The sequence below is a fragment of the Anomalospiza imberbis genome, chromosome 21 (assembly GCF_031753505.1).
Source record: "Anomalospiza imberbis isolate Cuckoo-Finch-1a 21T00152 chromosome 21, ASM3175350v1, whole genome shotgun sequence".
Taxonomy (NCBI): domain Eukaryota; kingdom Metazoa; phylum Chordata; class Aves; order Passeriformes; family Viduidae; genus Anomalospiza; species Anomalospiza imberbis.
Genome location: NC_089701.1, coordinates 5,686,650 through 5,700,691, shown reverse-complemented (window position 1 = coordinate 5,700,691; position 14,042 = coordinate 5,686,650). Strand labels below are relative to the sequence as shown.

The window sequence follows — 14,042 nt, the reverse complement described above, 5'->3', positions numbered from 1 at the left end:
ATGTAACCCTGTGATTCTCTGTCTGTGTGTTTATATAAACAGTTCTGTATGTGCCTTCATGAAATAATGAAATATAAATATGATTTTTAACTTTTTGATGTTTGCTTCCCACCCAAATCTCTATCCCTCTCTTACTGTCTTGTCTCTGTCCTGCTGCCTGATGTTTGGATCTTCACATTCTACAGGACTTACCTGCTAGATGGGTTAGTATTGAATTTTGTATCTTTCAAATTTTGGTGACGTGTTCTGCTCTGTGTGTTTTCTCCTGTTGTTACATTGCTTGTGAAAGCTGTACTCAAACCCCTCCTATTTAAAAAGAGCAACCTTTTGCTGAGATGCACAGACACAGGAAACAAGATTTTGGAATAGTTAACTATAAACCAGTAGAAACCTAACAATCTCCTAGTCAAAAGCAGAATTACAACAGGCAGCCACTGGCACACCATGGAAGTCCTGACTTTTGCTCTTGCTTTCCCAGAGGGCTTGCACAGGATAAGGCCCTTAAGTTGAGAAGATATGTGAGAGTGTAGCTGCTTTCCAAAGGCAGGCTATTCTGACAATTCTAGTCTTTCAGCTTAAGAGACTTGCAATCTGCTGCAAAACCGTGGCCCACACAGATTTTAGCCTTGACAGGAGAAAACCAACCTTCCAACGTGAATTCAAGAAGCTGTTGGAATTTACCAGCAGTTTTTAGCCCACTCTGTGTCCACAGCAATGGTTCCTGATGAGGATGTGTGCTGGCCATTTGTCTGGACGTGGAAAGGAAATAATAAGATCTTTAAATGTTTTCAGACTACCAAAGCCTCTGCAAATGTATGTCCAGTTAAATTCTTTCAGCAGGACGAGTCTCAGCACAGTGGAAGCTTTGTGATAAGATGTGATGTCAAATGCCAGCAGTCTCTGGGCCAGGGCAGCGGCTGTGTGTGAGCCTGTGCACAGGGCTGGAGGAGACCAGGGCCTTGCTCCTAAAGAGAAAGCTTTTCCTAACAGAAGGATGGAATCTTTACAGATAATTCTGCTGCTTAGTTGCTCTGTAATGATCACAGTCTCTTGTGTTCTGCCAGATAAAAATAGTTTGCCCTGGTTTTGTTGTACGGTTTAATGGAACGGAGCAGATTTTCCTGGAATGGATGCTGAATTCCCTGCTCCTTTGTCAAGTAGTGATGTAGATTAGTTCTGGTATCCAAGAACAAGTGAACAGAAAGGAGCCATTCACTGAAAGATGCAGGGTCAGAGTTAGAGATCCTCATGCCAGGCTCTTTTGTTGAGCAAATTACCAGAGGGCTGCTGATATACCAGGCAGAATTTGTCCCTAATTCTCTGTGAATAGATTAAAAACATGGATTTAGTTCCAAGAGGCACTGGCTGTGCTTAGCCTGGCTTGGCGAGAGGGAATGCAGAGCTTCAGGGAAGTGTCAGGAGAAGTGTCTCCTGGCTTTGCAGCTTGTTTGTGCCCAGCACTGCCTGGGAGGGGTGTTCTTTGGGGAAGGGAGGAAGAACAATTTGGAGTTCAGGAAAAAAATGCTTTTAAACAATCTGTAGATGAGCTAACTGCAAAGCTTTAGTTTGTCTCTTACCGAGACTCACATTTTTGTGACTTACATGAAAATAATAGTGGTTTATTTTTGTGTATGTGCAACCAGCATTTAAATAATTTTCTCTCATTAAGTACTTGCTTGTGTTTGCTTCAAGGCAGTGCTGGCTTGGGAGTGTGGCTCCATTGCAGTGGCCGTGTTTTGGTGTGTTCTTTCCTCTGTTCTTTCTTTCTTTCTTCCTTTTTGGAATTTACTTGGTTTCTTTCCTTTGACTAGCATAGCATATCGTCGTGTCATTCGTGTCTATCAGTATGAAGTTGGGGATGATCTATCTGGAAGGTTTTTTTCCTCTTATTTTCTTACCTCACTTTGGTTTTCAAACGCACTCGTTAATTCCAAGGCTCGCTTTCCTTCCAACTAACTTTCACGGCTTAGAGATGCTTGGAGGTTTGTTTCCCTGTTGGTTCTTTCCACGGTTGGTTCCCAGCTTCCTGCTCAAGGCTCTGGGCGTGCGCTTCATCTCTAGGCGGGTGTTGAGTCTGAGCCTTAACCCTGTGGTGAGAAACACCCAGATGTTTGGTGCATTTTCATTGCTACAGAGTGATTCAGCACTTGAAATCCCCATTCTCAAGAAGCTCAAAAATATGTGGGAAGACAGAGACCAGTGGGAATGAAAACCTGGTTTTAGTGACTGAAATACCAGAGTTTCAGGTTTTAGGAACTTTAATATCCCAGAGTCAGAGGACGCCCTACCTGCACAGCACCCAGACTCACTGTCCATGTGTGGGTCATCCAGTGCGAGCTCTCACCGTACGTGTTGGAAGGACAGAGATTCCCAAACACGGCTGCTTAGAGATTGCTTGGGATCGTGGGGTGGGGGAAAAGCAGCATCCAGAGACTGTCCATAGCTAGTCTGTATGAAGGAGATCTTGGAGCCCCTGGCCACTGTGGGGACCTGCATGTAAAGCTCAGGGTGGAAATCACTGGGCAGAGAGGCTGAACCTCAGCTGCTCTGGGTGCAGCATGGAGAAGTGGGGTGGGAAAGGCACCTTTCCACCAGGCACTGCTGAGCAGCAGAGGTCTGTAGCTCTCTGCAAGGATTATTGCCACATTAAGACTACTTTTCAACCAAACCAGTAGTTCTCACCATCTTTTTTTATCCTCATTTTCCCCTTTGTAACACACCTTCATAGAGCTCCTGAACCTGACTGCAAATACAGCCCATCCCCAGTGACTCACCTGCAGTTGGTGTGTGTGGTGTGTGCTGGGCACGGGGCAGGGGGGTGGGACTGCACTAAATTCTAATTCCATGAGGTCCAGTAAAGCGGGTGCTTTGAGTCTGGCATGAAGTGTGGCTGCTGATCACGTTGCCTTTCAAATGGGGCTAGAAATTAACTATATACAGAAATAAGAACCAGACAAAATGTACAGTGTCAGTCTGAAATAGGATGAGTCAGAATAAACGAAACACAAAACCAGTGTTTAAATATTTGAAAGGATTTTTCATTTCAAGGAAGGACTGTTAATTTCAAGCCCCACATGCCATTTTTTTATCAGATAAGTGCCTTCTCTCACTGTTGTCCTCTGTTTAGGTCATGTATGGTGGAGGAATCGGGAACACTGGAGTCACAGCTAGAAGCTACTAAAGTAAGTGATGTGCACCTATGGCTAAAACAGCAGTTCCTGCTGGCTTGGGAACACAGAGCAGGAAGGGAAATGCATGGAATTGTGTGGGAAAATCTTAATTGATTATGGACATTTGGAATACTGAAGAGACCTCTGGGATTTTCTGTTTACATATCTGATGTCTACTTATATCGCAGGCCATTTAACAGCAGTGAGGTTGTTTTCCTTTTTTTTTCCTTTTTCCTAAAGGAGGTGGGGTAGGGCAGAGAGGATACAGTATTTTTAGCATATTTCCTAATAAGAATGTTTTTATTCTCCAGAACTGGTTTGCAAGCCCTGGTTTCCAATAGTGAGCATGAAGATGAACATTGCTCTGACTCTTATTTCACAAATCCCAGTATTTGGACATAAAGTCCTAGGAGAAAAAGAAGAGTATAACCCTTTGTCCCCTGCCAGCCTCTGTTCTAACTTATTAAAGATTTTTTTTTTTTTTTTTGGTGCTCCATGATTTTTCTCCTCTTTGCTCCCTTCTCACAGCGCAAGCACCAAGAGATCCGAGCTATGAGGAGCCAGCTGAAGAAGATTGAGGACCTTGGAGCAGCCATGGAAGAGGCACTTATCTTGGATAACAAATACACAGAACACAGCACTGTGGGGCTGGCACAGCAGTGGGACCAGCTGGACCAGCTGGGGATGAGGATGCAACACAACCTGGAACAGCAGATCCAAGCCCGGTACTGCGTGGCCCACGTGTGGTTTGAAGTGTCTGACTGGGGGTGGGAGGAAAGACAGGAGCCACAGCTGCCCATGCCTGCAGCCAGCCCTGCATGGTCTGTGCTAAAGCGTCTCCTGTGCTCAGAACAATGGGTGCAGTGAGCTTGTACATCCCCACCACCTCCCAGTTCCCTTCAGAGGGATGAAGTGAGCAGTTCTGGAATAGCTCCTGTTGGCCAAGAGCAAGGGTGGGATCTCAGTGGAATAAGTGTGTACAAGGGTTCCCACATGGAATGGCTGTTTGCTCCTTTGTCCTCACCGTGTGGTGCAGCCACTGGACTTGGAGTACCACAGCTCAGGAACTGCTACTCATCTTTGCTGCGTCCTTTTCAGGAACACCACTGGAGTCACCGAGGAGGCCCTGAAGGAGTTCAGCATGATGTTCAAGTGAGTTGCAAGGAACACAGGCCAGAGGAAGGCTTGGGAGATATTTCTGGCACGTGGATGGCTCCTGTTTGCAGGATCCATTTGTGGCTCCTTTGTTGTCTGCCCCACTTTGTGCTGAGCTGCTCCATTTTCTGCCAGAGGGCAACAGCCCCTGCTGCTGACAGTGCCAGTGCATTCCAGCTGGGAATACAGCTGGGTTTTTCTTGGTGGGGAATGGGTGGTTTTTAAGCAAAGTTAAGAATTTGTGCATATTTTTCATGTATGCTAGATAGAACTATTTATTGATACAAACTCATTTGTACAGAACAGGGGCTGGTTATAACCTTGATCTAGTTTTCAGCTCACTTTACAGCTCTCGGGACTCAATAACTGACACACGTGGGCTCGGGTTTTGTTTTTAGGCACTTTGACAAGGACAAATCTGGACGACTTAATCACCAGGAGTTTAAGTCTTGCTTACGCTCTCTCGGCTACGATCTGCCCATGGTTGAGGAAGGAGAGCCAGACCCTGAGTTTGAGTCTATTCTTGACACTGTAGATCCCAACAGGTATGTGAGCTGGACCTTTCTGTACTGCAAAATACATGGAGGTGTTGGCTGGGGAGTTGGCTGGAGGGTCTTTCACAGGCTGAGAGCTGTGGCTGTTTTTGCAGTGACTCAAGAGAAAGCCTTGAGGAAGGCAAGATTGACATTTGTAAAGAAGAAATTCACTTTGAGAGAATGATCTGGTGTTGAGTCTCCTGCATTAAGACTTTCACTCCTTCCAGAACAGTTCCAGCCCCTGTCTGGAGGGCCTGGCAGTGCTGTGCTCTGGGTGCTCACACTGTTTCTCTGGCAGGGATGGACACGTCTCGCTGCAGGAGTACATGGCCTTCATGATCAGCCGGGAAACGGAGAACGTGAAATCCAGCGAGGAGATCGAGAGCGCCTTCCGCGCCCTCAGCTCCGAGGGGAAGCCCTACGTGACCAAGGAGGAGCTCTACCAGGTAAGTGCTGGTTGTCAACCCCCAGGGAGGAACACAAGACTTTGGTTCATAGATAAAGCCTGGCACTAGTGGCTTGGAGGCTTACGTCACTGGGGCTGAGTCAGTTCTGACCCTGCCAGGGGATCCCCTGCAGCAAACACAGAAATTGCTGTGACAGTCCTACTCAGTTGCTTTCTTGGCTCTATAGAGGAAGAGGAAAAGCTTTATGTACCAAAGAACTGCTCAGGTTGAATAAAACAGGAGCTACTCAAAGGCCTGGAAGGGAATGCACTGTCCTCAGAACTTCCATCATTTGGGAAATTAGATCGGGGATGTTTCTCCAGACAGCAATTCAAAGGAAGAGCATGAGCCTAAGTTTAGACAGTATGAACATCTCCTCCCTCTCACTGCCCTGCCAAAACAGCAAGTTTTTCCTGTCTGAACACCACCAGCTGGCAGGGAAATAAAGAGTTTGCAGTGCTTCCTTGTCCCAGTTACCTGTTCTGTCTTCTGTTTGGTGGGAAGACTCTGGTCAGGCCTTCCAACCCTTAACCAAATAGTGCCAACAGCCAGAGCATTTCCATGCTGGGCGTACTTGTGCTGCTGTGGTTTCTGCCCCGGGGAATGGGAGGGCTGCCTGTCAATGCCCCTTGGCAGCCCCAGAGCCCTCTCACCCCCATGCTGTCTCTCTTTCAGAACCTGACCCGGGAACAGGCCGATTATTGCATCTCTCACATGAAACCCTACATGGATGGCAAGGGCAGGGAACTGCCTTCTGCCTACGACTACATAGAATTTACACGTTCACTCTTTGTGAATTGATCTGGAACACTAGTACCAAAAGATGCAAAGGACATGCTCACGTTTGCTGACTGTAGCTCTGCATGTGTCTCTCTCTTTGTGCTCTACAATAATCAATGTTACTTGATGATGTAACCTTAAAGTGCTTAGCTTAAAACTCTTAGGGAAAAGAAACATGTTGCAGTGTGCTTCAATAAAAGTTACTGGTCGAACCACATCATCTTGTGTTTAATGGTTAAATGCAAATTTAACTGTTATGTGGAGGCAACTCCAGCTGTTGGTGACCTGTGTTTTCCAGGCCAACACTGGAACAGGTGAGTGGGGAATTGTTCCTGGAGTCAGGGCAGTTACAAGCTTCACACAGCTGTTGTGCTGCTCCCCCAGTCCATGATCTCACTTGCCAGCTGCTCCAGGTGACTCATTTCCCTTGGTCCCTGCTCAGTGAAGTCGGAACTCAGCTGCCAAACTTTGACTGTCCCAGCAGCATCCCCTGCTGCCAGGAGCCGCGTGTGCTTGGTGTTGAATTCCAAACAATACACAGGGCAGTCGCTCACAGACTGCTTCAGGGACACTGCGGGCTTCTGCGTGCTCCTCACCAGGTCAAACAGGTGCACCTCTCCTGCAGACACAGATATTCATTGCAGCTTCATGGCAACAGACAACGTATCTAACAGCAGGTGAGTATCTCCTTAGTCTGGCACTGAGAGTTATTTTTAACCTGTTTCCCCTGCTGATGGGTGTCTAGGCTGTGACAGACAGCTGACATTACTGCAAGCAGCACGGATTTGTTCTACTGTCAGACACCTAAAACCAGCTTGCCAAATTCTGTGAAATCTCCATCCTTTAACTCAAAAATGTTCGGGCAATTTTCAAAGGAAAAAGGTTTTGTTTTAAACCATTAGTTCTGGAAGTAGATGTCAAAAACAAGCTGGAAATAGATTTAGCCACAGCGATCTTGCTGTGCTGTGTTCTTGTGAATACACACTGTGGTAACAGATTTCAAGGTACCACCAAAAGTGAAAAATGACTGCTGCTTCACCTTGTTAAAGTTAGAAATTACCCCTTTGTACTAATTACACAGTGAAAACAATGGCCACTGCTCTGTGCTTGTGTGATCCGCTAATCAGTACAATCGATCTGACTAATTAATACCCAGCACACTCTTAATTTTATGCTCAAGAGGAGGCACCTGCAGTTACTTGCCTTCCCCAGATGCAGCTGCAAAAACCAGTGGTCGAACTGGAGACCAGCATACACAGAACAGGTATTTCTTTGAAAGCTGTAGAGCAAAGAGGGGCTGTGTTTGCAACATGGAGTGCAAGTGAACTTGTCCGTCGGTCCCACAGCTCAGAAAGAGGTTCCTGGGGGAGGGAGAAAACAAGAAACAGCTCTTTTTGTTTTATTGCTAGCTATAAAGAACAGAAATCAGTCAAGGAGCATGACCTCGGACAATATTCCTGCTTTGTACAGGTCTGTGTTTCCTAAAGCAGCAATTGCCAGGCTGTGCTGTGGGCTGTTTGTTACTGCCCCCAATTAAGCTTAATGAGGGCTTGTATTGACCACTGACGGGTTGTGGCCCAGGGCTGCCTGAGAACTGCTGATCTAGAGCTGAGCATTGTTCGAGCTGGACTTGTCTCATGCAAATTAAATGCAAACCTGGGCTGTCAGCATGTTTCACAGAAGCAGGGCTTGGGGCCTCCACGGATGGTGGGTGAATTGCTGGCAGAGATGGGAGCTTCTCATTTAAATTCTGGCAGCTACTGATGTCAGAAAAATCTTCAGGAAGATACTTAGTGATCTGCCCAAGTGAAGGACTTTTTCATCTCCTCGGCTTTAAATTGAGTTTTAATTGTAACAGGATGATCTAAGGAAGGTGGTCATGTTGCTCATGTGCCCACATACAGCATAGTCCCGTAGGCAGCTTCACCAGAGCCAGTGGATGTTGTTTCTCCCACAGCGGGAAGTTCCTAGTGCCAGGTGACCCTTTTTTGGAATTTGTACGCACCCCAGGGGCTATTTTGTGTTTAGAGCCAGGCAGTGATGGTTTCCCACATGCAGCACTTGCCTGTGGAAGGGTGAGCAGCTGACGGAGTACACGGGCCCAGCATGAGGGGAGAAGGCGAGTTCTGCGGGTGCCCTGAGGGGAACGGAGCCGCTCGGCCGCGGGACAGCCGGGGTCTGGGCCGTGGTGGAGCAGCGCAGGGAGTACCCACCTTCCACACCCACAACGAACACAGCGGGATCGAAGTGTGAGAAGGACAGCGAGGTCACCCCCACGGCTGCCTCTCCCCAGGCCACCTGGGCAAAGAGAGACAGAGCTGGTGTGAGCTGGGACTCCTGAGAGAGGCACACGTGGGCAGAGCCTGCCGGGACCCGGTGGGCTGTTCACAGCACAGCTTGGACAGCTCCGTGTTTGTAGCACTGAATCCTTCCTACAAATGGGTTCACGTGAATTAACATTACAAACAAGTTCTCCATCTCAGCAACTTCTCTTCAGAGTATGGCAAAACCTCAGCTGTTGTCAGTCTCCTAAGAATGATTCTGTACAGCAAAGGAGCCGTGGATCAAGGGTGTGTGTGTTCAGAAGGGGCTTTTCCTGGCCCTTCTTGGAGCATGGCAAGCTCTGACACTTGGGCTCCAGGGTTCAGAGTGTTTTTGTGGAAAGAGCACTCTTTGAGCCGCTGAACTCACCTTCTTCAGCCGAGTGCTGCGAGGGATCTGCTGAGCCACGATGGCAAATCCTTCAGCCAAGGCCAGCCGCCCATCCCGCTCCTCCCTCCACACCAGGATCTTCCCGTCTGTCGCCACACTCAACAGCCGGGCGTGGTTTCTGTGCTTGGTGTCAGGTAACCAGTTAACCTGTTCCAAATGCCATGAGCTCAGGACAACGGTGACTGTCACAACTGCCCAGCCCATGCAGCCTGCGGTGACACAGGAGCAGAGCCAGGCACCAGCCTGGTACCAAACGAGCTTCTGCTGGGAGCTGGCACAGACAGATGCAAGGAGAGAAACACATCCAGTGTTCAGGGCTGAATCTCCACTGCACTTTCTATGGTTCACCTGCCCTCAGTTTTGGGATGGGCATTTATGGCACTTTCACCCAGCTCTAAACAACAGCATTTTCCTGAGCAGCAGATGAGAAAAAAACACAGAGTCACAAGGCCCCAGAAGGGCAAAATCCTTAGGAAGCTAGACGGCATGTCATGCTTGTAAATCCCCTTAAAGCATGTGGCTTTAAGCTTCCAAGGATCAGTGACACTTTCCCATTTGTGTTTTTAAACCACTCCAAGTATCATTGCTGCATCTTCCTTAATAAATGATTGCAATTTGGGAATGGCTCTGCTCTTCATTTATCCTGGACAGTGAGAAGTTATTTTTTAGAGGCTGGCTGTTCAGGAGCTAGATTTGGAGGAAAACAGCCAACCAAAAAAGACTGTAACTGCTGAAATGTCTGTGAACTGCCTGGCTGTGGAAAGGAACTAAAGGGATGACACAAAGCAGTGGCAACTCCCACCTGCCCAGCCCTGTCTGCTGTCAGTGTTCTCTGTTACCTGATAGACTGGGTCAGTGTGGGTGTCATCTGTCATCCCTGTCCTCCAGATCACAGCGTCTTCTGTCCTGCTGGTGTCCCACACCACCAACTCCCCACTGAACAGGCCACCTGAAAGGACAAATATAAAACATCTAAGGTCTGACAGCTCAGAACAAATGCACAAATGGAGCAATGGTGGAAACAGACCCACCAGCTTCAAAGGTTGGGCAATTCTGTGCAGGGCACAGCCAGTTCTGGTGTAAGAAAATACTGCTCTGCTGAAATCAGTTTATGCCCTTACACACAGGGCTGGATTTCCTTCTGTCACCTCTCTCTGAGAAGGGGATATAAAGGCAGGTGTCACTGCAGAGGCACCAAGTCCCAGTTCAGATGCAACAGTGCACTTATCTGTGTTGGTAGGCATTAGTTCCTCAGTTTGAGGAGCCGCAATGCTGTTCCTTTACAGGAAATCTGAGGCTGGACTCAGAGAGAGAAACCAAAGGATCCAGGTTGCAGGAAAAAAGGGTATGTTTCAAGCATGGTCTGAAGTAAGAACAACCCACCAGCTATCAGTGATGGCTGGGAGGGATGGAAAGCCAGGCACATGACAGAACTGGGAACATCCACCACCAGGTCAGGGTGCTGTGGATTCAACCCTCTTCTGTCCAGATTCCAGGTACAAACATAGGATTTTTCTGTGCTCCAGTCCCCATCATCCAACCTGAAAAACAAAAAGCTACACCTTGCTTTGTGTGTTCCAGAAGATTCCAGTCCAGCAGAGCTCTGAGATTCCCCCCTGGTCACCTCAATGTGCTGCTTTGTGTCCCATCATGAAGGACTCATGAGGGGATGGAACTTCTCTGGGGGCTGGTTTATACACGATGTGACAGGATACATGTCTGTGCTTACAACAAAGTGGTGGCCAGTAAATGTTGGGTACAATTTCCCTATTCCAAGACCTACTCACCATTCAAATAATGGGGACAATCAAAAGGGTGCATATGGAAAGTTCATGGAAGGAATTCTGCTGAGGGTACCCACGGACACAGTAAACCACATCCTCATCTGCAAACAGTTGTAGACTAGGAGAGCAGAAGGAGCAACTAACATACGGGTTTGCCCTGTTTTCCTCTTCCCTGTGCATTCTCTCATGGAAACCCTTTTTGCTGGGGCTTTTAATCTAAGGAAAGGGGAGCTTTAAAAAAAAGGGCAGCAGTAGGGACAAGAAAGGGGGGGCTGCTACAGACATTAATGGATTAGATAAATGATTTGTGAAACCCTTATTTCAGAAATCCTTAAACATGTTATTACACGTCCATGGCACCAGGCACAGGCATGAACAGCTGCCAGGTTCACCCAGGGTGCTCAGAGACCACATTAAACATCATGATCTCAGTGAAGATAAAGTGCATTCTCCCAAACCTCACCTACAGATATTTGCAAGTGCATCTGCTCTTTACATTTTTCAAAGAGACTCTACCTAGAAACAAATCAGTAAGATCATGTATCCATTTTCAGGGTGGAGAGAAGTAGAAGAAATAAAAGATGTAATTCAGGACTTGCCTGAGATTTTGTTACTTTGAAGATTAATAATTTAACTTGCATAAGGAGTGGATATAGATATAGATGTATAGATATATGCCAGTTTATTACTGCAGAGAAAACAAACATATCTAGACCTCAGGTCAGCCTGAGACATCACATCAGCCTCAGCTGCACTCCCAAATCCATCCGGATACCCACCGGCCATAGGAACATGCAATGACAGATCCTGTGGCATTCCATGAAACACTGGTGACCTGCAGGTTTTGATCCTGAGCCTCTGGGTATGACAATGTATGCAAACACAACACCTGGAAGAGATCAAATCCAAGCACTGAGGCAACAATCTCTGAACAGAGAGAAATGAGATCTGTGCCCACCCTGATGTGATTGTGTGGTTACAGTGTGGGTTTTCCTCAGTCCAAGAATTTATGTGAAAAGGTTGTTGAATTCCTGTTGGGAAACAAACCCACAACACAACTGTCACTCAAACACAACCTCTCAGAGAGTGCACAGCTCTGAAAGGCTGTGCCTAAGAATTTACAGCAGCTGCCAGGTGTGAGTTTGGCACTTGCTGAGCTTCACAAGTAACAGTTTGAAAATGCCAGTCCCAACATGTACTGTCTGATACAAATTGCTTCCATTCCTGAGCACCATGCAGTAAACAAATATAATCTAAGCAGGCAGAGCTGCCAACTCACTGACTGCAACTGTTCCTAGATCCCTGCTAGGCTGGAGTGCTCTGAAGGGGCTGAAGAAAAGCCTACACCAACAGCAGGCTTCCTCCTCTCACTGCTGCTACAGCTCAGTCACCAGCAGGAAGAACAGTTTTACCAAGCAAGGAGAAAGCTGAAAAAAAACCCCAAGGCAACCTAACTGGTAATGTTTAATTATTAGAACCTGATAAGAACAATCACAGCAATAAGGACTAACAACTTAGAGTAAGTGAACTCTGCTTGGACAATTACCTGAATTCTGTCACTTACTGTTTCATCCTGATCTGTCCAGTTCACTTCAAAGCCATCAAAGGCATGACTTTTCCAGTTTTTATTTAGTTCTTTGATAACAGCATCCTCCACTCTCTGAAGGAATGACAGAAGCCCAGTGTAATCTACTTGGACTTCTTGCTGGAAGTCTTGGACAGCATCTTTGCTCTGTTCTGTCTGCACTGCAGCATCTCGGGCTGTATGAGACTGTGCTGCAGATTCTGCTGTTGAAATTCTCCCAGTCTGGCAACTTTTCTAGTGAAAGAAGACAGACAGTCTATAATCCAAGCAGAAAAACAAGTGTTGCACAACGCATTCAAAGCACCTTCCCCTTCCTGCCGTTTCACGGAGACATTCCAGCCCCTCTGCACAGCTCTGGATCATGGTTAAACACAGGGTACCTCCGTTCCTGCCCAGGTGTTGGTGACGCGTTTGTGACCTTCCCATAATGTGATCGGAGTCAGAGATGCCCGAACGCCAGTCAGGCTCTAAAGCACGGATTGGGAAGGACGGGAGAATGCAAGAAGGCAGCGAGCTCCAGAGTAACGAGCGAGCAGCGCACACGGTGACAGCGCAGCATTATCAAACTGCGGGACGGCAGCCGCTCGGCTGCTCCTTCGCCAGTTCGCGCACAGGGGCTAAATCAGCAAAACGCTGACAGAGCCGGCGGGCGGACACAGGCCCCGCTGCCCCGCTGCCCGCACGGTGCCAACAGCTCCCTGAGCGGGAGGTCTCGGTCCCGGGCCGCGCTGGAGCCGCGGGACCTGCGGGGGGTGGGTCGCGGACGAACAGGGAGGGAGCAAGTCGGGGCACGATCCCAGAAGGTCCGGGGAAGGCGCAGCCTTGACAGCCGCCCCCTGCCCGGCCCGGCGGTACAAGAGCGCGGAGCGGGGCCGCCCCGGGGATCTCTCACCGCCTCGCAGCGCGCGCTCCGGGCGCTCCTCCACAGCGACTGCACGTCGGCACCGGGTGCCGTCCTGTCCGCGAACATGCCGGCACCGGAGAGGGCCCGGCGGTCCCGGGGGGATCGGCGGTCGCGGCCCGCGGCGCTCCCACCGCCCGCGCCTCCGGTTCCCATGGAAACGGGCGCGCGGTGACGTCACCCGAGCGACGAGCCCGCCGGCCCGCGAGCGGTAAACTGAGCCGGGCGGGGCCATGTCGGGGAAGGGCGCGGGGCGGTCTATCCCGGCACCTTCGTTCGAGCCGTGGGTCCGGCTGAGGCTGCTTCTTGCCCTTCGCTCGCTCCCGCCGTAGCTGCGCTGGGGCCCGGCCGGTCCCGCCGCGGGCACGAGTGGCAGCGCAGGCGGGGGGCGCGGGGCTGCCAGGAGTTAAGATGGCGGCGGGGAGGGGGCGGCAAAGCCGAGCGCGGGGGAGAGCGGGGCTGGGCGCCTTGTGAGGGAAGCTCCAGTTGGCTGTCACCGTGTGGTTGCCCAGGGAATGGGGCCGACTCAGTGCACGCTTGGTGCCCGCGCTGTGCTCTGGCTCTTTGCTCGCTACCGCCGTTGGTTTTGATGGGGCAGTGGGGGTAACTCGTGCCCAGGGTGAGTACTGTGTGGCCGGGCTGGCTGCACGCCCGCGGGGCAGCTCTGCGGGAGCCGGCCGCTACCTGGGAAACAGCCCCTGCGCCTGCATAACTTGTGCCGTTCCTGTCCGCAGGGACAGGGCCTGGGGGTGTAGCTTCTTTCGGTGATTATTCCTAACAGGTATGACTCTGCTTGGAGATTTTTTTCTAACTAACTCATTGGAACAACTTGATGATGAATGCACAGGCTAAATTTAGTGCTGGCATAAGCAGGCACAGATGCACCAACTTCAGTGGAGTTATTCCGGCTGTTGCTGGGAAGGAGTCTGGCCTGTGTGTAGGAATCAAGATTGCAGGACACAGAGCAGGAGCT

General features: G+C 49.3%; 3 protein-coding genes across 17 annotated transcripts in view; 1 reads left to right on the top strand and 2 right to left on the bottom strand.

Moving 5' to 3' along the window:
- SPTAN1 (spectrin alpha, non-erythrocytic 1) overlaps positions 1-6,304 on the top strand; it is a 46,201-nt gene extending 39,897 nt beyond the window's left edge. For 7 of the 15 annotated variants that reach the window (XM_068211345.1, XM_068211346.1, XM_068211344.1 and 4 more), the window contains 8 exons: positions 186-203; positions 1,812-1,874; positions 3,128-3,182; positions 3,699-3,895; positions 4,269-4,322; positions 4,724-4,870; positions 5,160-5,307; positions 5,983-6,304. In XM_068211345.1, the coding sequence (XP_068067446.1) occupies positions 186-203; positions 1,812-1,874; positions 3,128-3,182; positions 3,699-3,895; positions 4,269-4,322; positions 4,724-4,870; positions 5,160-5,307; positions 5,983-6,108 (808 nt within the window). In that variant the 3' untranslated portion in view covers positions 6,109-6,304. The remainder of the gene's footprint in view (positions 1-185; positions 204-1,811; positions 1,875-3,127; positions 3,183-3,698; positions 3,896-4,268; positions 4,323-4,723; positions 4,871-5,159; positions 5,308-5,982) is intronic. The other 8 variants (XM_068211353.1, XM_068211352.1, XM_068211347.1 and 5 more) reach the window with 2 other exon arrangements.
- Positions 1-13,207, bottom strand: part of BBLN (bublin coiled coil protein) — a 95,221-nt gene extending 82,014 nt beyond the window's left edge. The window contains exon 1 of the mRNA XM_068211367.1: positions 13,204-13,207. The gene's annotated coding sequence lies outside the window, so the exon portion shown is untranslated. The remainder of the gene's footprint in view (positions 1-13,203) is intronic.
- On the bottom strand, positions 5,969-13,166 carry DYNC2I2 (dynein 2 intermediate chain 2). Its single transcript, XM_068211368.1, has 9 exons — positions 13,061-13,166; positions 12,148-12,402; positions 11,363-11,472; positions 10,183-10,340; positions 9,639-9,748; positions 8,779-8,946; positions 8,153-8,385; positions 7,291-7,448; positions 5,969-6,706 (listed from the first exon to the last, which is right to left on the bottom strand). The coding sequence occupies exons 1-9, from the start codon at positions 13,136-13,138 to the stop codon at positions 6,444-6,446; spliced, it is 1,533 nt and encodes a 510-aa protein (XP_068067469.1). The 5' UTR covers positions 13,139-13,166; the 3' UTR covers positions 5,969-6,443.
- Positions 13,208-14,042: the final 835 nt, after the last annotated feature.

Excerpts from the sequence above, each read along its gene's own strand:
- DYNC2I2 (XM_068211368.1), bottom strand. The coding sequence starts at position 13,138 with ATGTTCGCGGACAGGACGGCACCCGGTGCCGACGTGCAGTCGCTGTGG. Across the intron at positions 11,473-12,147 it reads GGACAGATCAGGATGAAACA|GTGTTGTGTTTGCATACATT; the intron begins GTAAGTGACAGA and ends GATCTCTTCCAG. Across the intron at positions 9,749-10,182 it reads CCAGCCATCACTGATAGCTG|GTGGCCTGTTCAGTGGGGAG; the intron begins GTGGGTTGTTCT and ends TTGTCCTTTCAG.